At 37.1% G+C, this 23834-nt stretch overlaps 1 protein-coding gene across 3 annotated transcripts; it reads left to right on the top strand.

The window, feature by feature from the left end:
* Positions 1-1760: 1760 nt before the first annotated feature.
* On the top strand, positions 1761-9511 carry LOC142609737 (pentatricopeptide repeat-containing protein At4g13650-like). Of its 3 annotated transcripts, XM_075781441.1 has the most exons (6): positions 1761-1990; positions 2121-5337; positions 5854-6494; positions 6734-6810; positions 7301-7717; positions 8741-9511. In XM_075781441.1, exons 1-2 carry the CDS (start codon positions 1859-1861, stop codon positions 5217-5219), a joined length of 3231 nt encoding a protein of 1076 aa, XP_075637556.1. In that variant the 5' UTR covers positions 1761-1858; the 3' UTR covers positions 5220-5337; positions 5854-6494; positions 6734-6810; positions 7301-7717; positions 8741-9511. The 3 variants fall into 3 exon arrangements, with proteins under 3 accessions (XP_075637556.1, XP_075637554.1, XP_075637555.1); XM_075781439.1 differs by lacking the exon at positions 7301-7717; XM_075781440.1 differs by lacking the exons at positions 5854-6494; positions 7301-7717.
* The last annotated feature ends 14323 nt before the right edge of the window (positions 9512-23834 follow it).

Here is a 23834-nt window from a genome sequence, read left to right as displayed (position 1 = left end):
TCTAATAAGTCGGTGGTTGGAGCCTGAGCCTTCTATTAAATAAGAATATATAAATAAATAAATTTTTTAGGTCAGAAATAAGATGACCTGAACTGGTGCTCTGTTTGAGGACCATCTTGTAGTTTCTTATTATTTTTGCAGAAGGGCATGCGTGAACCAATCTTTGCTTTTTATTTTATATTTTATTTTTGGGTAAATTGTAAAATTGAAAAGAAACAATACAATAAACTAGCTGTTCAAGGCAAAAGGAAAAAACAAAGGACATAAGAACAAACAAAATTACTTAAGGCCTCTTTGAGCGCACTAAGCTAGAAACACAATGAGGAGGATTCCATAGACAAATTAAAAAAAAAACTGAGAATTTACCCCACTTAAGGCCTTAGCAAGCGTTTTAAAAGCCACATTCCCCTCCCCTGCCTATTCATCATTGAAAGCTAAATTCTGAACTCGCCGCATTCTATATCAAGGCATTCATATCATCAATTAATTAAGAATATTCTCAATTTAGAGTTGTGCGTGAACCAATCAGTAAAATTGATGATGGTGATTTCCATTTATTGCTAATTACTGTTTGGACAATTATTGATTTATATTTACCGTTCAGTCTACAGTATTGTTTAGCTTTAGTCTACAATATAAATTTTACATGATTAATGGAATGCAAACTAAAAATTTCCCTTACTGTTTTTTTAAAATTTTTTTTTTTTTACAAGATAGAATTCTACTCTAGCCTAATCTAAGTGTATATGTATGTGAAACTCCTTCCTGGAGACTTGAACCCCGGCTTTTGCTCTCCGCACCTCACAAGCATTTATACTTGTAGAGTGACCATCGCACTAAGAATGTGCGGTGATACTATTTTTTATCTTAATTTCATCAATGCTTAGTAAAAGTGATTACTGAACCTAGTCACCAATAAAATATCCAAAATATAAACCACTATAATTGAAATCTAATATCCAAGTATCCAACGTGAATGGAATTATAAATGTAAAACAATTTGATTGGCCTGATGCTGTTCGACTTATGGACACTCCTAGCTGTGGAATATAATAATTTTATTGTTGTAGTTAGAAAAAATATAATACAAACAATGAAATTAGATGACATGACTAACATGAAAACAAAATCAAACATAAAGGGTTAAAATGAAAATTCTGAAAATTAAAAGACCAAAATAAAAACAATCCCAAATTTTAAGGACAAAAAGTATATTCTTTATGAATTGTCAAAAAATATTTACAGTATTAGTATTAATTTCAACTTTCAATCCAAAATCAAAGTACCTCTTTTATAAATTTTTTTCACCACTTACTCTTTTTTTTTTTTTGAGAAGCCAACACTTACTCTCTTAGTAAAAGAAGAATTTCCCTTTTTCTTTTTTCAATGGTTATTATTTATTTATTTATTTTTGAAAAACAGTAATACTTACTTGACACACAAATACAAAAATAATAATATTAGATCTTTTTAAACAACTTATAATATATTATATAATCAGAGTACCTAACTTTTGTAATAGTAGCTTGAAGTTATAAAGACTTATAGCCTGTTTGATAAAGTGGTTTAACAACTTGTTTTTAAATTTTAAACATTACTCATATTTTTATACACTTTTTCACCGTCACATATTTAAAAAAAAAAAAAACGTTATTATTAGAACAACTTTAACAAACCGCTATTTAACTTCTAACACACTTATGAGTTTAAATTAAACGTAGGTTTTGCGTGTGTTCTTGTACAGTTGAACTGGTGTTTGTGGCCATGAATGCCAACAGAGAGTTTAGTTAGATAGACGCTGCAGTGCAGTGCAGTGGGTGAGTGATTCTAATCCAAGAAATCCTCCATTTCCGTTTCCATGTCCATGTTTCTTCTCACACCACTTTCCTTCTCGTATTCCTTATTCCATCACTTCTCGCGTGCATTCAAACACCCAACCACTCTCAATCTCAATCTCAATCTCAAACGCACTTCTTCAAAGTTCAACAAGGTAACACCTTGACTTCACCCCATATATATATATATATATATATATATATATATATTGCTTCTAATCTATTTTATGTCTCTCATTCCTGGTTTGCTTTTTCTTTTTTATATGTATACAAAAATTGTTGCAGTATGTACGTGGGAATGTCAGTAAAAAGAATTTAGCTAGTTTTAGCAGCACTGCCGTATCTCATGTGTTAGACGAATTTCCACAACAACAAACTTATGGGAACTCGGAGGGAATTGATCTTCTTCATATCATGGAATTGCGTGGAATTCGTGCTAATGTTGAGACCTATCTATGGCTTTTAGATGGCTGTTTCAATTCTGGGTCTTTATTATGTGCTCAGAAGCTTCATGGAAAGATTTTGAAGTCGGGTTTTGATTTGGAAAACGTTTTGTGTGATCGAATTATTGATATTTACATCGGGTGCGGTGATTTAGATGGTGCAGTTAAGGTTTTTGATGAAATGTGTGACAGGAGTGTATCTTCATGGAATAAAATTATTAATGGGTTTGTGGTGAACAAGTTGAGTGGTCGGGTATTGGGTCTCTTTTGGCAAATGACAGCCGAGAATGTGATTCCGGATGAAATGACATTTGCTGGAGTTTTAAGGGCATGTGGTGGCGGTAATGTTGTTTTCCAGTATGTGCATCAGATTCATGCTAGGATTACTTATCATGGTTTTGGTGCTAGTACACGTGTATGTAATCCATTGATTGATTTGTATTCAAAGAATGGGTTTATAGATTCTGCTAAGAAGATCTTTGATAGATTATGTTTGAAGGATAGTGTTTCTTGGGTGGCAATAATGTCAGGTTTATCACAGAATGGACGTGAGGTAGAATGTATTTTCCTATTCCGCCAGATGCATACATCAGGAACTGCCCCTACTCCTTATATCTTTTCAAGTGTTCTAAGTGCCTGCACCAAGAGAGAGTTATTTGAGGTGGGCAAGCAGCTTCATGGCCTTGTTTTTAAAGTGGGATTTTCATCAGAGACATATGTGTGCAATGCTCTTGTGACATTGTATTCACGCTCAGGAAACTTTATATCTGCAGAACAGATTTTCAGCACGATGCAAAACAGGGATGAGGTTTCATATAATTCACTCATCTCAGGGCTTGCTCAGCGTGGGTCTAGTGGTAGAGCTCTGGAATTGTTTCAGAAAATGCAGCTTGATTGCTTGAAACCAGATTGTGTGACAGTTGCAAGTTTGTTGAGTGCGTGTGCATCTGTTGGAGCTCTCTATATGGGAAGACAGCTCCACTCATATGCAATTAAAGGTGGAATGTCTTCAGATATTATTCTTGAAGGTTCTCTACTGGATCTTTATGTGAAATGCTCAGATATAGATACTGCCCATGAATTTTTCCTTACAACAGAGACCGAAAATGTGGTCCTATGTAATGTGATGCTAGTTGCTTACGGGCAGTTAAATAATTTGAGTGATTCATTTGAGATATTTAGACAGATGCAGATTGAAGGCATGATACCCAATCAATTCACTTATCCTAGTATACTGAGGACTTGCACTGCTTTGGGAGCTCTTGATCTAGGAAAGCAGATTCATAGTCAAGTTATAAAGACTGGCTTTCAGCTCAATGTGTATGTCTGCAGTGTGCTTATTGATATGTATGCTAAGCATGGAAAACTTGATACTGCCCTGGGAATCCTCAGAAGACTCACTGAGGAAGATGTTGTCTCTTGGACAGCTATGATTGCAGGCTATGTGCAACATGATATGTTTGCTGAAGCTCTTAAACTTTTTGAAGAAATGCAAAATCGAGGGATCCAATCTGATAATATTGGATTTTCAAGTGCAATCAGTGCAAGTGCTGGTATTCAAGCACTCAATCGAGGACAACAAATTCATGCTCAATCTTGTGTCTGTGGTTACTCAGATGATCTTTCAATTGGTAATGCACTTGCTAGTCTTTATGCTAGATGTGGTAGAATAGAAGAAGCATACTTAGCATTCAAGAAAATTGATGATAAAGATAATATATCATGGAATGCATTGATATCAGGGTTTGCACAGAGTGGGTACTGTGAGGAAGCACTGCAGGTATTTACTCAAATGAGAAAAGCTGCAGTAGAATTTGATTTATTCACGTTTACCTCTGCAGTTAGTGCAGCTGCCAATATAGCAAATACTAAACAAGGGAAGCAGATCCATGCTATGATTATCAAAACTGGTTATGATTCAGAAATTGAGGTTTCTAATGTTTTAGTCACGTTGTATGCCAAGTGTGGTATCATAGATGATGCCAAAAGAGAGTTTCATGCAATGGCTGAAAAAAATGAGGTTTCTTGGAATGCCATGATTACAGGCTATTCTCAACATGGATTTGGTATTGAAGCACTCGATTTTTTCCAGGAGATGAAAAAGCTTGGTGTGATGCCAAACCATGTTACCTTTGTGGGAGTTTTGTCAGCCTGTAGCCATGCAGGTATGGTGAATGAGGGGCTTGGCTACTTTGATTCAATGAGAAAAGAGCATGGCTTAGTGCCTAAACCTGAGCATTACGTATGTGTTGTGGATCTTCTTGGTCGGGCTGGTTTTTTGAGTCGTGCAAGGAAATTTATAGAGGATATGCCAATTAAGCCTGATGCTCTGGTTTGGAGGACACTCTTAAGTGCTTGTATAGTTCATAAAAACATGGAAATTGGAGAGTTTGCTGCCCATCATCTACTAGAATTAGAACCTCAAGACTCAGCCACTTATGTTCTCTTATCAAATATATATGCAGTGGCTGGAAAATGGGACTCTAGGGATAGGACAAGGCAAAGGATGAAAAATATGGGTGTGAAGAAAGAGCCTGGCCGTAGCTGGATTGAAATTAAGAACTCAGTTCATGCCTTTTTTGTTGGTGACCATCTCCACCCACTAGCGGAGAAGATATATGAATACTTAGGAGATTTGAATAAACAAGCAGCTAATATTGGTTATGTGCAGGACCGGTATGCCCTTTTGAATGATGTAGAGCAAGGCCATAAGGATCCAACAGTATATATTCATAGTGAGAAGTTAGCAATTACTTTTGGACTCCTTAGTTTGTCTAATTCGATTCCCATACGTGTGATTAAAAATCTTCGTGTCTGTAATGATTGCCATAATTGGATTAAGTATGTGTCAAAGATTTCAAATCGAGCTATTGTAGTAAGGGATGCATATCGTTTTCATCATTTTGAAGGTGGTACTTGTTCATGTAGAGATTACTGGTAAGTGTGACATGAGAAAGTATATCAAGAGAAGAGGAACTTCATTGGAGCCTACAAAATACATCTATCATCAATGCAGGATCTGTGCCCTCTACTCAGGTTTCCTTTACTTGAAGATTTTGGTATGACTCCAACCTCAACCACTTTAACTATTGCTACTTTGTACATCAATACTTCCATAATTTTTCATCTAGACACCATTTGTTCCTTTCATGTTTGATGCTAAGTTTCTTTTGTCCACTGCAGTCAGCCTTCTTTGGGCTGTCTGTCTTTCTTTTAAGTGTCATTGTGACAAATAAGATTTTAAAAATGATCAAAACCTTGAACAATCAAAATACCGGCATTGACTAAAACTTGGGGTGCTGTGGAAGTTGTTGTGTTTGAGGAATTATAAGTACAGATGTCTAATTCAACTGCCTTGGAACAGAAAACATTGGGAAAGAAAAGAACTGGATTGATAAATTTATGCCACATATCCAGCTTTCATCTACAGGCTTATGTTCAACTACATTTTCCATCAGCTATTAAACTTTTATGAGCAAAAAGTAGACGAAATGAAACTCCGTGTGTTTTTTTCAGTAGTTATGAATACTGTATACTCACTTTTTTTTTTTTTTAATTGATTGTTGCACATTTAGGGAAGTGAACTCTTCTTCAGGGTTATATGGATGGGTTTTGAAGACATTTATATACTAGCCCAGGTTCCTAACCTCCAAGTCACAGAAAGATTGGAAGGACTACTTTATTTGCACTGGACCTGATTCAATTCTGGTACCAGTGATTGTGAAACCTGAAGAAGATTGGAGGGGGGCACACAATATTGAGCACGATAATTTGTAACAACTTCTCTCATCAAATTCTGCATGGTTATGGGCCTGATTGGGATAGTTCTCAAATAACTGTTTTCCACTTAAAAAAAAGTAAACCATCACAAATAAAAAGTGTTTGTGTAGGTGTTTTAACAAAAACTGTTTTTGGAAGACTTACCTCAGAAAGAACTGTGGAAAAAAGTTTTCAGAATCCCCATAATGGTGTTTTCAGATTGTTTTTGGAAATTGTTCTAAAAAACACAGAGATACACCATCTCATTAATGGAAAACTTATAAATAAATGAAGGGAAAAATGCAAATCCAAAACACCTTCTTGTCAATCTAATGATCCCTTCATTTCTGACAAAGAAAGGCATTCAGGCACCCTTGCCTAGCACAGCATCATCCCCTTAGCTTAACCAGCTGCATATTTGGTGCAAATATGCTAGAAAAATTAAAATTCAGCGAAGGTAATGACCTCCTAACCCCTTCCACAAGATTGTTTTGGTGCTGCTTTTTTTTTTTTTCTTCTTCTTCTTCTACTTAATCTTTGGACATTACATGGTGTTGCCTCTGGTCTGAGTTTCTCTTTCCATCACTACTCTCTCCTTTCCTTTGAGTAATCAATATTGCACTTCAGTTTTCTTTTTCTTTTGTTGTAATTTTTTCTCTCCATGTTTGGATAATGTGAATGTTCTTTTTTTTTTAGGGCCATTTTTAAAGCAGGAATGAAGGTCTAATTTTGCCTATCAGTTTTGGTGGATGAAAGAGCATGCAAACCAAAAGGTCAGCTTGCACTTACTCTCTTTGCAATTCTCAATAAGCAATTTCTAAATTTTCTCCACTATGAAGTTGTTTACACTGAAACTTTTTAGTTTTTGGTACATATTTTATTTTAGGGTAATTATTACCTATTGTGGTTTATCTCTATCACAATTCAGCTCACAAATTTTCAAATTGAGCATGGTTTTGTTTTGCTTTGTTTTGTTTTTCCAATTAAAGTTCTTTGTTTGTTTTGGTCGATTTGTGGTGAATGGGTTTGTTTGTTTTGCTTCATGGATTGATTTGTTCTTAGATCACCATTTTGGGTTGCCTTATGACGCTGATTCTAGTGATGGGAACATGGTGGAGGTGGAATGATGTGGTGGGTCTATGGGTTTTTTGTTTTGCAGCACTTTGAATGGTGAATTTTTTATTTTGTGTCTGGCTGGGAATTGTATTCTAATTGAATCTAAACTTGATCAAATTTGCTGACATGACCTGTTATATTGCTCAGTTGTGATACTGATAAATTAAGGTTGGTGACTTGGCCGAGGACATGCTATGTCACTGAATATTTGTCACATGCATACACTGATACATGTGACAATTACCTTCCTCCCCATATTGAGTGAAAAGAGGTAAAGGCTGACCTAAAATCCATAAATTCCATCTGGCAGTGAGAGAGAGAGAGCTTCAGTGAAAAGCTAAAACCCAAATTCCAGCTGATTATCTTCTCCTTGACAAGTGATTATCATCAACAACAAAAAAAAAAAATGTTCTCCTTGATAAGTGCGTCTATGAGATCAGCTCTCTGTCAACGGTAACTTCTTGAACAAGAAGACTTTACTACTGTGGGAGAAGAGCTGCGCAAGTAATTTCATGGGATAATGATAATTCTTCATGGCAGTTTTTTGGATGTGTAAATTATTGGGTAAGTACTAATTTTTATTTTTTTAAAGGCTTCAAGATGTTTTTTTGGTGTATGTAGCCACTTTATAGGCATTTCTATATGCCTCCTTTAAGGTAAGGCCTCTAAGGAAATAAAATAAAACAAATGTGAACTACCTCACATCTTAAGTGAAAGTGATTATGTTTGTAATGTGAATTTCCAGGTTTTAATATTTAGTTGACAGTGGTTATGACTTATGGTTCTTTATGTAGCACCATTGGGGGGGTGGTTGGTCTAGTGGTCATGGGCTCACTCCTATGGGTTTGGGAGGTGGAGGTCCCCAGGTTTGAATCCACAATGAGAAGTACTTAGGAATAAAATTCCATTTTCTCGGCTCATGCTCACTAGCGTCCTCGTTGGGGTTAGGTGCACAGCTATAGTTCATTCGGATCCCTTGCTTCTGTAGGCTTGGGCCCAATGGGTAGGGTGTCTCTATGGTCACACCTAGGTGGAAAACACCAATTCAAGTCGCCTTCCCTTCCCCCCCCCCCCCCCCCCAAACCACTCATTTTTCGATTATAAAAAAAAAAAAAAAAAGGTTCTTTATGCAGCAACAACATGGGGTGCAAATATTTTGAGTGGTTTGATGATGGGAATGTGTGAGCATGGTAAAGTTATGATTCTAGAATTAGGGAAGAATAATGTAAGACTTGAAAGCACTATTGGGAAGTATCAGAGTAAAGAGTGACTCTATAAGATATGCATTGTAGTGTCTTGGATATTTGCAGTTGGATGCCTACTTATGTGGATGAGATGCGATAAGGGAAAAGGACATACATATCTAACTTAGGACTTTTTAGGATCTGCAGTTAGGGAATGTTTTCCCTGCCTCTGTTAATGGTTGTAAAATTATTATGGGCCGAAAATGAGTAAATGTAATGACAATGTTATGTAATGACTATAACAGATTATGACAAAGTTTGATAATGTTTAACAACTTGTGTGTTTGTTGGATGATGCAAATCATGATTATCATTGAAAATGTGTTATTTTCTGTACCAATAGCAGCACCTGCCGTGGGCTTTACTGACTAATGAGTTATTTGACGGCACCTAAGCCTAGCTCCCGGGAAGAAAGAGATTTTATTCATCTGCCCTCCACCTAGAGGCAAGTCCAAGATCAGAGAAAACGAAAACTGTTCTCTTTCAGTCATTGAAAGAAGCGCAGAAAATGGTCAATGTGATTACTAGCATCGAGGAGAGCCGTCCCTCTCTGGCTTTCCCCATGTCCTTGAAACTATCCATCTGCGCCTCTGTTCTTGAAAGTAATCTCCTCTGTAAAGCCATCACTTAGGCACAGGAAGAGGTTTGGAGCCCCTTTACCATGAAAACTGTGAACATTGAAGAGACACTTTCATGATGTTATGGTATGTGATTCTTGGATATTTGCAAAGTAGAGGCTTTATAATATACTCAGTTGTGATGAGTATGAGATGAACCAGATACTGTGTACTATGATTGTAATGAGAGGTTTGTGAGCCTCTAGCTTAGTGGACACGTCCAGGGCCTCCAGGCTCGATCCACACGTATAGTCCTGCTCCTAAAGTAGCCCAAAAAAAAAAAAAAACAAAAAGACAAAAACAAAAAGAAGATTGTAATGAGGGGAGCAGTGAGTAGGTTTAGCTACCATTGTATTGTGAAAAGTGATTCTAGTGAGAATGTTCACTTGTCATGACGCATTAATATATATTTTTTAAAAGTAAAATGAATATTTTATCTGAAGGAAGGATTGCTCAAATGCAAGCATCCTTAGGGTTTGTTTGGTTGCGTGAGTGGAAAAGTGAAAAGATAAAAAGTGCAGATGGGATGGAAAATTAGGAGAATAGAAGAAATTTTAGTTTTCTCTCGTGATATTTGGTTGAGAGATGGAAAAGTAGAAGGATAAAAACTCTTTTGTTTAGTTGAAAAGAAAATTGGTAGAATAAAAAATGTAGTATGTATAAATTTACTCTTATGCTCTTACTAAATTAAAAAAAAGTAATAAATTATAAATTTATTAAAAAATTGTGCATGGATGTGCACTTCATTAAAAAGAGTATAAAAATTAAAAAAAAAGAGAAAAAAACATATTAAAAAATTAAAAACAACAAAACAAAACAAATGAGGAAAGAAAAAAGGGTGAACACAAAAAATGTGTATATGTATACAAAGGGTTTGACTTGTCTCCAATACTTTTTAAACTTAATCTATTCTTTTATTTTAAATATAAAATGACAAGTGGTAGTGGGTTTGGATTTTCACCTTTTATTTAATTAGTAGGTGATGTGACAATCTCTCATTAAAACAAAATAAAATTCCTTTTTAAAAAAAAATGCTAGAGGGAAGTCAAACTTATATACAAAAATCTAAAACAAATGAGGGAAAAAAATGGATGAAATAAAAAAGAAAAAATGAATGAAAAGTGACTGAAAAAGACAAAAGAAAAAAGAGGAAAGAAGAAACATGTGATAAAAACAAAAACGACAACAAGTGGTTATTTTGGTCTTTTTTAGGCAAGATTAATTTGTTCCCCTTTTCTCTTGAGATTTCTCCTTAAATTGGTGGTAGCATTTTGGTGTGAAGAGGAGAAAATAATGGGGTGTTTGGGGGAGTAATTTGAATTATGTTGTTTGGGTGTTTTTGATATACGTGTGGGTGAAAAAGTGTATGAAAAAGTGTATAATGTTGTTTAATATGTGAAAAATGTTGATAGAAATCTACCAAACAGACTATAAAACACTAAAGCCCCACTAGCTTTCCTTTCCATTTTCTTCTCCAATTAAACACATCAAAATATTGCTTTCTTTCCACTTTTTTCTACCCTTCTCCATCCCTCCTAAAATCATCCCAATCAAATGGCCTCTAAAAGGATTTCAAATATTCACTGCTGTGGTCTAAAAATTCAGCAATTGAATTACATTACAGCCCCCAACTGAAGTACAAAATTCAAACAAAGATCTGAAAAACTATTCTTGATCTCTTGGATAAATTGCTCTTTATTTTCAAAACAGTGATTCCTCTCCCTCCACATAGTCCACATAAAGCAACGCGGGGTAGCTTTCTGCACAACCTTGTTTTGGTGACATCCAAACACCCCTCTCTAAAGGGTCAAGAAATCAATCATTTGGCCTGGCATTACCCGAAAAATAACCCAAAAGCTGTAAGTGCAAAAAAACCAAAGTTCTCTTGCTTAGGCGGTAACAATTGCCCGACTGTTTCACAGCTGCACTTACACATTATATATCTATTAACAACCATTAGCTTCCATGTTCAAAAAAACAACCATTAGCTTCCTTTTCCCCAGGTTATATGGAATTTTCCAAATGAAGAAAGTCATCAAATTGACAAAATGGCTTTTTCTTTGTTAGAGCAACCAATGTGGAGAATTGCTACAGGCATGCATACAGGAGCTATCAAGCTCTGAACATTGATTATTAAGCATAGTTACTAATAGTTACAGCTTAATTAATTCACAACTGTCAAAATCTTCGCGACTTTTAAATACTTTTCATCACAACAATTCACAACCACGCATTTATAACTCTTCACAAAATGACACAACCAGGCCGGCTCAACAATTTTGGGGCTTAAGCGAAAATTTTAAGTGAATTCTTTTTTAAACTTTAAAGTCTAAACATGCACAAATATAAATTAATTTATTATATGATTTAATAAATTAGTATCACTATAATATAAATGAGTTGATATAATATACATCAAATTATTAATTAGTGTGATAATTTATAATAATTAATAAAGTAAGAGTTTGCATTAAAAAAATGTGATAACTTATTAATTAGTGTGGCGTTGTGTGGGGGCAACCTTATGATGTGTTGGGCTTGTGGACCAGACTGCACAGTGCACATAGCACTGTGCAATCTTGTCCTATCAAGTTGTGTGCCCTGTTATTATGCAGTATTCTGCATTTTAGGATACAATGTGGTATTTTTAATGCATTTTATTAACCAACAAAAGTACTTAATTTTTTTTTTTTGTAATTAAAATATATAGATAAATATATTATATATATAATTTTTTTTTACAAGTGGGGGCTTTTTTTTTTTTTTTTAAATATTTGGGGCCTTGGGTGATTGTATCAACTGCATTTATTGTTCAGCCAACCCTGGACACAATGATTGTGACATAGTCCATTATTGCATTGCTTGGTCTTTTTGTCCTTTGATAGGGGGTGTTTGATACATGTTTTCAAACAACAATTTTTAGTTTTTAAACAACATTACACGTATATCCACACATTTATTTACCCACGCGTATTTCCAAAAAAAATTTTTAACTTGAAAACTGTTGTTTAAACATACGTATCAAACGAGCACTTTCCACCTATTTTTGAAGATTTTGGAATCTAGAATTAATTTAATTTTTGCTTTCCATGTCTCATTTGTTATTGTTTTGTGAGGTTTGCTTTGCGGGGTGGATATATTATATAAAAAACTGTAATTATTGGAATGTTGCTGTGTCTTGGTTTCACTTTCCATCTTGATCCTTCACTTCATTTACTTCCTTTACTCTTTTGCCTGCAGGTTCCACTACTAGAGCCTGCGCTTCAGGTTGCTCTAGCTCTCAGATTGTTCTCTTTTGTATAAACGGACCAACACATAAGTTTTAAAGGGCATTAAACCAACACATGGTTCTCATCAAAGTAACCTGGCAGTGGCACTTACCTGGGTTTCATTAGGTTCTATAGTGGTTGTTGCACTGGACGGTTCAAGTTGGATTGCACCTAATTCCTATGTGTGCTTGACTCGCTTAGTATGCACAAGTTATCATAGTTGTAAATTTCATAAATAACAACTCAAAATTAAACAAGTATGTAATTACATTTGCCTTAGTTGCACCCTCAGGTGCACCTACGCAGCTACACTCTTCCAGAGGTCCTATTTGGTTGGGGAGATGGAACTATAGGGGATGATAGAAACAATTTAGTTTTTCTTCATATTTTTTTGTTGGGAGAAGAAAAATGAGAGGATAGAAAATACTATAATTTGTATAAATTTACTTTCATGCTTCTATTACATAAAAAATCAATTTTTTAATAATTTATACAAATTAATTTTTTTAATTATTATAAACTTACAAACTAACAAAACAGCAAAAGAAAAGCTAATAAAAAAAATATTAAATAAAAACTTGCGGTTTGATATGAATAAAAAAAATAATAAAAAAAATCGACTTACACAATATGTAAGAAAGAGGGAAGATGAGTCACTTCCCATCTACCCCCTTCCCTTTCCCATTTTCTCCCTAGATTGGAGATGATTGGTTTTGGTGGTCCCAAGGAAAAAACACTTTGGGTTCACCAAAATCTCCCATATTTTCACTCCCAACCAAACAACCCAAAAAAGTATTTTTCCCCTTATTTTTCCCTCTCCCTTTTCCATCCTTCCCCAAATCACTCCAAACAAATGATGTGCTAGTCTTCCTCTTTTCTTCCTAGTTATAGTCTAGGCATTGCAATCCAAATTTGCACATCAAATAATGAGGTCCATTAAAATGAAATAAGCTGACAAAATAACAAGGAACGCCTCATTGAAGGCCCTAATAATCCCTATATCTACCACAAGGCAACCCATATTATGAAAATCATGCCCACTTACTAATGGGTACATAAAATCGCTTTTGAATGGTGGCCCAACTCATGGCTCAAGCCCCATCGATCGCCAGAATGAACTTTCCACCACTGATATTAATTCCTCATAACTACCACATTTATCTCCATCTTAAATCAACTAATCTCCAAAATTTGTTATGACATTGTTCAAATTTGCATGACAATAGAATCTTTCACCTTACAGTTAGTGCCATGAACACTTTCCCCCAGTATCAATCTCAACAATAAAGCTTATAACTCAAGAACCCATCAAAAAGTCATGTCCCACGTATTTTAAACATATTTGGATAAGTGTGCTCTGCGGTGGGAATGACCTCATTGTCACTATAAAAGGGGATGAAACCAACGTTACAAGCAAGATGTGCAAGGTTTAAGTTTCACTCTATCCCACAAAAACCATCTTCTCTTGGTTCCTCCCTTGAAAGAATTAAGCTAAAAAAGAACAATGTACCACCAAAACCAACTTTGTTCCTGGTGATGATCATCAACCCCCCCCCCCCCCCCCCGAGGGGGAGTTTGGCCACCCACATGGTTCTAGAGAAGCTTTTGCATGAGCTCTTGATTCTATCAGTCAATTCTTGGATTTGTTATCGAGGTCTGCATATGTTTTTCCATCATTGTTATTTTTGGATGTGGGAAGCACCAATGACATTGGCACCCATAACTCTGGTCTAAACCATGTAGCCCTTTATCACAATGACAATGGTATGGTTATACTCATGTTCCTAGAGGTGGCACCAATTAATGATGAATAGGATCTCAGCAAGCTATTCATCCAAACTAAGTGTTGGAAGGATTGTAATACATAGAACAAGGAAGACTTAAGTCAAACCTCACAAATCCAGAATATCAATTCTATAACATGGTTTAGAGTTTTTCTCTCATACCTTGGGATGGTGTGGCTTTGATGTTTATATAGTGCTTTGATATGACCATAAGCTCCACGATACCCTCCATTTTCCATAATGGAGTGTGGGAGACGTATTAACTTCAATCATGGACCAAGATCTCGAGATTTGTGACAACATTCACAGTCGTAGTTTAATGGGGCAAGTAGAGCTATAAATGAGCCATGCTTTGCCAAGTAGTGTGTGTTTGAGCTTGGCATGTCAATAAAAATCAAATACTCAAGTTTGGCTTGAGCTTGAGACAAGCTTAAAAACAATGTTTGAACTCAAGCTCGTGAGAATGTCAAAAAGCTTGAGCTTGGCTTGATTAATTAGTCAAGCCAAGCATGAGCTTAATATCAAGGTCAAACTTGAGCTCAAGTCAAGCTTTTTAGCTTGGGATCCAAAATAATTGCATTATCAAATGCATATATCACCAAAAATCAAGTAAACAAAAATAAAATAAAATAATATACTCATTTATCATGCTTCTAATTCCACCCATGATAAGAAATTGTTCAAATTATAACTTTACATAATTAAATCCATCAATTCATCATTCATTGTCTATAACTTGAGTAATTGTTCAAAAGACAATTTTTACATCCACATTTGTCAACTGTGCAACTATAGTCTTCACAAATCTAAATAAATTAACATTCCAAAACATATATATGAATAAACAAGCTATAAATTAACATTCTAAGACAAATGTGTAATGTCATAATAATGAGTTTATTTAGTAAACATATATCAAGCTATAAACGAGCCTAAGTTCGGCATGTTTTGTATCGAGCCCTATTGTTCACGAACAATTTTTTTGCTTAGGCTCGACTCGTTTATCAAAAAAACCTAAAACTAAGGCTCAAGCTTGGCTTATTTATAAAAAAAAAATGAATATGAACGAGTTTTTTATCGAGCTGAGCCCTAGGGGCAAGGATCTCATTTTCATGTCTAGGGATCATGTCTTACCGATTCTCTTCTTTGTCTACTTCAAGATAAATGATAAATAACTGGATCATCAATACCCCTCAATATGTATCTTATGCAATGGGTTTCACTAAAAAAATGTTTATTCTTTTGCTTTTACTATTTTTTTAAAGTTTTATCATATTATACATTTTTTTTTTAAATTACATATAATATTTTATTAACATGTACATAGTATTTATTGATGGTAAAACATGACAAGTGTTGCCATATTGTATGATGCAGATGCGGCTTTATGTTTAAGTGAGGGTAATCACAGGACAACCTTGACTTGCAAAAAAAAAAGTATATATATATATATATATATATATATATATATATATATATATATATATATATATATATATATATTTACCATGACTCCCAAACATATCGACCCGAGTTGCGAAATAAGATCGACTTTTTTGAGCAGGGAGGGAGTCGAGTAAAAAAGGCTACACACACACTAAACTAACTTTTTGTAACCACCCTAATAAAAATATTGAACGCCCTAACTTGAGAATTACAAAAATTTGGGTTCAATAAAAATAAGAGTAATGCTACCTAACATTTTTACAACAAATTTTATGTGGTAAGTTGTTTACTGATTTTAATTTGGACCTAATACAAACATCACTTTTTTATCTACCAATAACAACTTTTTGCATAAGATTTATTATAAATATGTTGTGGACATAGCATTACTTCAAAAATAATTCTGGCCACTCAAATATAATCCTTAACCCCTAAAAAAAAGCATAAATAATATCAATAAAACTTAGCTCAAATAAAACAAAAATAACCAAAAAAAAAAAAGATTAGATCAAACAACAACAAGTGAACAAATTATTCAACAAAAAGCCTATTCAAAAACAAAAATAAAAATCCATAATCATTCAAATATGTAACTGGTTCACCCATTCAATAAAAATAATACATAATTTCATTTTTTTTTTCCTTAAGCAGTGGTACTAATGGAAATACTGTGGTCGTTAGTTCTCCTTGGTGGTAACGGCAACTGTAAGGACACAGTTCAAATTCTCAATCTACAACTGAAAGGAAACAGGCTTGAAAGGCCTTTTTACAATAAATTTGTAGAGAATGGGCCTGTAATCTAGATTTTAAGGATGGTTTAAATAACAAAGAAAAGAAACGGGCTCCGGGCCCAATGGCTCGAAATAAAGAATTATTGTAAGAGTATCAATGAAAACTCTTCCTCGGACACAATCCGAGGATAGTTTATAATATTGCTGCCTAAGGCTGATTACAATTATAGATCGTTGGATTATCATATACTATTGTCTTTTTTCTCCAAAGAAAGAGCCTCTTTTATACCGAAGGTCCCCTCCCTTATTTATACTTCCCATTCTTCTCTTTATCATCTTTCACCTCATGGTTGTAACGCTGGTTTTAGATACTTGTCCCATCAATTTCTCCCCAAAATCCGCTGGGGTCAGGGACCAAGTTCCGAACCTCATGCTCAGGTCCAACCTTTCCATTAATGTAGTCAGTATATCAATCACAGAGCCTTTAATGGGTGGGCGGTGGTAGCAGCTTTACCTTAGATATTTTCACTGTTCTTTCTATTGTCCTCCACGTGTGCCGTGTCTTCCCGTGGTCTTAGGATTTCTTATAACATAGCCCGGTGACTTTAAACCTCTCTTCCTATGACCTCAGCTTAACTATCTGAGGACAAATATATTCCTCGGACATAATTGGTCAATCGTTTATTACCTCTTACCTGGCATTTTCTTTATGAGGTACATTTACGCACTCCTAGATCATTTGATGTCCTCGAGTTTGGGTTTTTAGCCCAAAAGACTTTGTTGGGCCATCCTTTGTAAACTACTGGGCCCAATGCCCCTACAATAGCCCCTCGAGATTCTTTATTTCTTCACCTCGGGAGGAAAAGAGGATCTCGACTTAAATCTCCTTTTATCTTGCGGATTTTTGGTAACATTGCTGACGGGGACAATAACTTCTGAACAACCCGTCGCATGTTCCCGATGCTTCGGCATGTGAAGCGCCCCTGAATTAAATTCTGGCGTCTCTATGTCCCCCATGTTCCAATGATGCGACACATATCCAACGATTGAGAGCTATTCCTGGGTTGAGGCGGGAATTCTCCCGCTTCATAACTCCTATTGATATATAAATACCAATTTCCTTCAAATCTTTCACATTAAAAATAATCTTATAACGTACCTGCCACATTTGCTACCTTCACGTGCCTTCTCCTTTTACCCAATACCCTGTCCGAGGTGACCGTGCCTTCTTCTTTTTTAAAGTAAGTTCTCCCATACTCTCTCCTTCTTATCAGCTTCTTTGTTTCTTTTGTTTTTCTCTCCCTTTCTTTTTCTTTTTCTCTGTATCCTTCGTCCTCGGCATAGTCTTTTTAGTTTCTTCACACCCTATTTTTCAAAGATGGGTAGATTTGCATCCCTAGTGGATTCAAATGAAAAGATAGAGCAGTTCAAGGCTAAGTACTGAATCCCCTTGAACGTATCTATTAGGTACTGTAACGAGGAGGAATATTTTGTAAAAAGAAAAACTGGGGTGGTAGTAATCCCGATGATTGCATTCATCGAAGGAGGAATGAAAATCCCAATGGGAACCGTGACCAGGGACTACCATATGGCTTTTAGATTAACTCCCACCTAGTGCGCCCCAAATGTCTTTAGGATCTTAGGTTCCATAGATGCTTTAAACGAGAGGATGAACCTAGGGCTCACTCATCACGACGTGAACTGGGTTTATAACCTCCATTACCTGACAAAGAAAGACGAATATTACCTAAAATCTAGATACCCAGAAGTTAGGCTAATTCAATGTCTGCCCGAATCTAATAAGGGTCTAAAAAACGACTTCCTAATCGTATCAGGAAATTAGCACGACGGCTTACCCTGTCTGACAAGGGAAGGGACCCCAGGTGAAGTTTTTTTGGATTTTATCTAAAACCCTCAAAACCATTATATATATATATTTTTTTTAATTACTCTTACCCCTTTTCTTTTTGGATAATTTTTACAGATCCACACGCAGCAGATTGTCATCCTCACCTTGTCGATTTTGGACGGTTGGACAGGATCCTACAAGCTGAAGTTTTTGTGCATACTGACGGCCAACTCTGAGCGGCTCATCTCATCCTCGACTACAATCCCATTTCCAAAGCTTTTCAGGCGCCGAAGTGTATGATTAAAGCCAAGGACCCCCCGCCTTCCCTGGATTAGTGTTGCCGTTGAAGGTTTCTTGCTACCCGAGGGGGCTCTTATTCCTCAGGGTACTTTGCTCACTCAACCTATACAACCCCCACAACCCGTTCCAGTTGGGATTCCCCTAGTACCTATCCATACACAAAACGTACTTAGTGAAACCACATCTTCCCATCCCATTGTAAAGGAGGAAGAAGACATCGTCGAGGTACCTGATTCCGAGGACGAGTTCGAGATTTTCAACCAACCCCATACTCTCGAAGACTCATTCTCTATCCTCGGCACCTCTTCGCAAGTCTCACAATCTATTGTTTAACAATCCGATAACATGGGCATTCAGCGTAAGGTCAAGCCCAATTTAAAAGACGTGCTTGAGGGTCACGCAGGTTCTCAAGAGCCTCCTAAAGAACTGCGCCCTAGGGCTCAAGAAAAGGGTGCTGACAAAGGCCCTGAGTCTAGGCTCCCTCCTCCTCCTCCTCCTTCCCAAACTCAACGCACCAATTCAGCTGACCTTAAAAGGAAAAGGGATCAGCAAAAGGGAAAGGAAGTAATGGAGGTAGGAAAGGGCTCTCTTCCTAAAGAGCCCGAGATTGAAAAGGGTGGTAAGCAGGCCCGCACCGTGCAGACCAGGTCAGACAAAAGGACCGAATCGCAGGTGACCGTGCATGCACCTCTATGGCTCCCTGACATGACCATGGACGACCGGGAAATTACTGTGGATGCGTCTATTAGAAACTTTGATGAGGGGACTGCTGCATGTGTGGCAGACGCACTGGAGCAAGCGTTGCTGCTCCCCAAGGACATGGGTGAGCTCAGAAAGAAAAAAGACCACAATGTCTTCATGATTCTGAAGAAGGAGCTTGCGATGGTAAGTTTTTCTTCTAAACCTTGTCTATTTTTTATTGTATATATATTTTTTCATTTTTATAAAACTTATACATACATATATATATATATATATATACATATATGTTTTGTTCACAGGCTGTTCAATTTGCCCATAGGGCAGAAGAGATTGCCATCAGCTCGTACAAATCTCTTAGGGCCAAGGAATCAAGGCACGAAACCGCCCAAAGGATCTCGAACCTTCAGAAGAAGAAGTTGCAGGAGGTCTCAGCCAAGTTGGTTAAGGCAGAGAGTGAAAGGTCAGGTTTAGAGGCTGATCTTAAAACAACCACTAAACAGGCCGAGGACCAGCGACTGATGCTCCGACAAGCCGACGAGAACCTCGCTGCAGCACGAAAGCTTATTGAGGATCTCAAAAAAGATCTGAAGAAGTCTGAGAGGGTTAAAGAGGAGACCATTAAGGGCAAAGAGAAAGCCCTTGAAGAAAAGGAAAAAGCTGAAAAGGCAAAAGAAGAGGTCGAGAATTCAAAGGACCGAGCTGAACAAGAAGGTTACGAGATAGGTGTGAAGGAGATCACGGAAACCTTCAAGGCTCAGGTTCCCGAGGTATGTAGACATTACTGCCTCCAAGTGTGGAACGGGGCACTTTCCCAAGCTGGGGTTGATGCCTCTTCTACTCTTTGGAAAGCAGAGAGTGTCTACTATTCTCCAGCAATTCGAGCTTCTGACGTTCCTCAAGCTGACGATGAAGCTGCCCAGGTATCATCTGAGGATAAGAGAGGTGAACTGGCTGAAGACTCAGCTCTTTCTGAAGATCTCCTCAAGCAAGTTGATCCAATACAAGAAAAGGCGCTAGAAGACATACAGCTTTCAAGTGACCTTCAGGAGTCTTCCAAGGATGAACTGGGTGATCAAGCAAATCCGATAACTTTGAAGGATGATCCCAAAGGCAAAGGAATTGCCGATGATTCCTCGGTGCAGCTTCCACCTCCTCAAGACCCTAAAGGTCCTCTGAAGATAAAGTTGAAGCAGTGACTGCTTTTCCTTAGTTTTGGTTTTTTCTTTATTTTTTGCTAAGTGTAATTTCGCAAGTTCTTTGTAATTACAAAAGTACTTTTTGAATCTAATGTAAGCGCAAATTCTACTTTCTTTGTTTGATGGCCTTCACTTTTGTTTTGTTTTGATCATATCACTTCATACTTGTTTTGCTATATATTTAGAACAGTAATCCTTTTCCCCTTACTAATTTACTAAAGTCAAAGCCACAACCTGGATCGAACTTGATACCATAGGCAGGTTCAATATGCCAAGAAATGCATTAAGTGATACCCATGGATTTCTTATCCGTTCATCACTATGTCAGGGAGACTTTAAGCAGTTGATTTTTCATTTAGACCTCTAGTTGATCTATGTCAAATATATGAAATAAGGCATATGGTCTAATGACCTAGGCATACTAAGCTTTGATACTTTAATAAAAAGAAAAAGAATGTTAATTTCCCCAAAGTAGATGATCCGAGGATCAGACATAACTAAGGTTCTGTTTAACACTTGGTAAAAAATATCAATTTAGACGAGGTATGTGGTCCGAGGATTCAGGCACACCAAGCTTCAGTTTGATACTTAGATAAAAAGAAAAGGAATGTTAATTTCCCCAAAGTTGATGATCCGAGGACCAGACATAACTAAGGTTCTGTTTAACACTTGGTAAAAAATATCAATTTAGACGAGGTATGTGGTCCAAGGATCCAGGCACACCAAGCTTCAGTTTGATACTTAGATGAAAAGAAAAGGAATGTTTATTTCCCCAAAGTAGATGATCCAAGGACCAGATATAACTAAGGTTCTGTTTAACACTTGGTAAAAAATATCAATTTAGACGAGGTATGTGGTCCGAGGATCCAGGCACACCAAGCTTCAGTTTGATACTTAGATGAAACAATTGAAATGTTAATTTTTCCAAAGTAGATGATCCGAGGACCAGACATAATTAAGGTTCTGTTTAACACTTGGTAAAAAATATCAATTTAGACGAGGTATGTGGTCCAAGGATCCAGGCACACCAAGCTTCGGTTTGATACTTAGATGAAAAGAAAAGGAACGTTAATTTCCCCAAAGTGGATGATCCGAGGACTAGATATAACTAAGGTTCTGTTTAACACTTGGTAAAAAATATCAATTTAGACGAGGTATGTGGTCCGAGGATCCAGGCACACCAAGCTTCAGTTTGATACTTAGATGAACGAAGACAATGAACGCAATGCAGTTTTAACAAAAAATGGCCGAAGTGCCTTTCATTTAATAATAGTACCTTCGTAGGTTATTTACATTCCAAGGACGTTGTACAACATGTTCGTCCAAATCCTCAAGATTATAAGCCCCTATTCCTGCGACCGAAGTAATACGATAAGGTCCTTCCCAGTTGGGCCCCAGTTTTCCCCATGCTGGGTTCTTTGTTGTGCCCAAAACTTTCCTCAATACCAAGTTGCCAGGTGCAAGAGGTCGCAGTTTTACATGAGAATCATACCACTGTTTGAGCTTATGTTGATAATAAGCTAGTTGAACCATGGCATTCTCTCGTCATTCCTCAACTAAGTCTAAATTTCTCCTCAATAGATCATCGTTGCTATTTGGAACGAAGGAGCTTTTCTTTAGGGTTGGGAACCCAGTTTCTAGAGGTATTACTGCCTCGGCTCCATAAGTCATGGAGAAGGGTGTTTCTCCTGTGGATCTTCGTGGGGTAGTTCGATATGTCCACAAGACATGTGGCAGTTCTTCCACCCATCTTCCTTTAGCGTCACCCAACCTTTTTTTGAGTCCACTAACTATTACTTTATTGACGGCCTCAGCTTGGCCATTCCCTTGAGGGTAAGCTGGAGTAGAATATCTATTCGTGATGCTCAGATCACAATAATATTTCCTAAAGGCTTTGCTATCAAATTGTAGACCATTATCTGAAATGAGAGTATGAGGGATGCCAAACCTGGTAATGATGTTTTTCCATAAATTTTTTTTTGCTTCCATGTCTCTGATATTTGATAACGGCTCAGCTTCAACCCATTTGGTGAAATAATCCGTTCCGACGAGGAGCCATCGCCTGTTTCCTGTTGCTTTTGGGAAAGGTCCAACAATGTTCAAGCCCCATTGAGCAAAAGGCCAAGGGCTAGATAGAGAATTAAGGACACCTCCTGGTTGATGTATGCTTGGAGCGAATCTTTGACATTGGTCACACTTCTTCGCATAATCCTGCGCCTCCCTCTGCATATTGGGCCACCAATAGCCCTGAGTAAGGGCTCTATGAGCCAAAGACCTTCCCCCAATGTGACTTCCACAAATCCCTTCATGAAACTCTTCCAAAAGTAACTCCGTTGCCTCGGGGTGCATACATAACAAATATGGTCCCGAAAAAGAGCGTTTGTATAATTTCTGGTCCTCGGATAACCAGAACCGAGTTGCTTTCTTGCGAATTTTATTTGCTTCGACTTTTTCTCTAGGCAGGATGTCATCTTTGAGAAATGTTACTATTTGATCCATCCAACTAGGCCCTGTCCTGATTTGGAGAATTTGAGTGATGTTACCATTCGTCTCAGCGGGTTTCAACAGATCTTCGACAAGGATGACCCGCGGTAGGCTTTGCGCCGAGGATGTTGCGAGTGTGGCTAATGAATCGACATGGGTATTCCAACATCTGGATACATGTATTAAAGAAAAAGACTCAAATTTAGATTGCATACACCTGACCTGGGTTAGTTATCCTTGCATTCTTGAATCTCTTGCTTCTAGCTTCCCTTCTACTTGGCCTACCACCAATAATGAATCCGAGAACATTTGTACCGTCTTCCCTTCCATTTTATGAACCATGTTCATCCCTGCGAGGACGGCCTCATATTTTGCTTCGTTGTTGGTGGCCGAGAACCCTAATCTCAAAGATTTCTCAAAAGTAATTCCCTCCGGAGATACCAAAACTAGCCCTACACCAGATCCTCTCTAATTTGCTGCTTCATCAATGTGCACTTTCCATAATGGAGGCTCTTTGTATGAAATCATGCCTACGGATTTTTTACCCACACCTGATCCTTCAATATATTCTTCTAATGAGGGCTCAGTAAATTCCGCCACAAGATTCATGATGACTTGCCCTTTTATAGAGGTGCGAGGCATATATTTGATGTCAAAAGCTCCTAGGATAGTGCCCCATTTGGCAATTCTTCCCGTATAATCTGCACTCTAAAGTATAGATTTGAGATGGAGTTGTGTAAGGACAACCACCGTGTAGGATTGGAAGTAATGAGGAAGCCTTCGTGTAGCATGCACCACCGCCAAAATAGCTTTCTCCAGTGGCAAATAACTCACCTCGGCTTCATGCAGAGACTTGCTTACATAATAAACTGGCCTCTGGATATTATTATCATCTCGTATAAGAACCAAACTAACTGCATGGTTAGCTACTGCAATATATGCAAACAAAACTTCATCAATTTCTGGCCGAGACATAATGGGTGGTTGCGAGAGATACTCTTTAAGCTGTTGAAAAGCCACCGCACACTCCTCGGTCCATTCAAAACTCTTCCATTTATT

Source organism: Castanea sativa, chromosome 9 (assembly GCF_040712315.1).
Source record: "Castanea sativa cultivar Marrone di Chiusa Pesio chromosome 9, ASM4071231v1".
Lineage (NCBI taxonomy): Eukaryota > Viridiplantae > Streptophyta > Magnoliopsida > Fagales > Fagaceae > Castanea > Castanea sativa.
Note: the sequence above shows the minus strand (reverse complement) of the source record. Positions and strands in the feature narration are given on the sequence as shown.

Coding starts and splice junctions, on each gene's coding strand:
- LOC142609737 (XM_075781440.1), top strand. CDS start 1,859: ATGTCCATGTTTCTTCTCACACCACTTTCCTTCTCGTATTCCTTATTC. Junction 1,991..2,120: donor CTTCTTCAAAGTTCAACAAG/GTAACACCTTGA, acceptor AAATTGTTGCAG/TATGTACGTGGGAATGTCAG.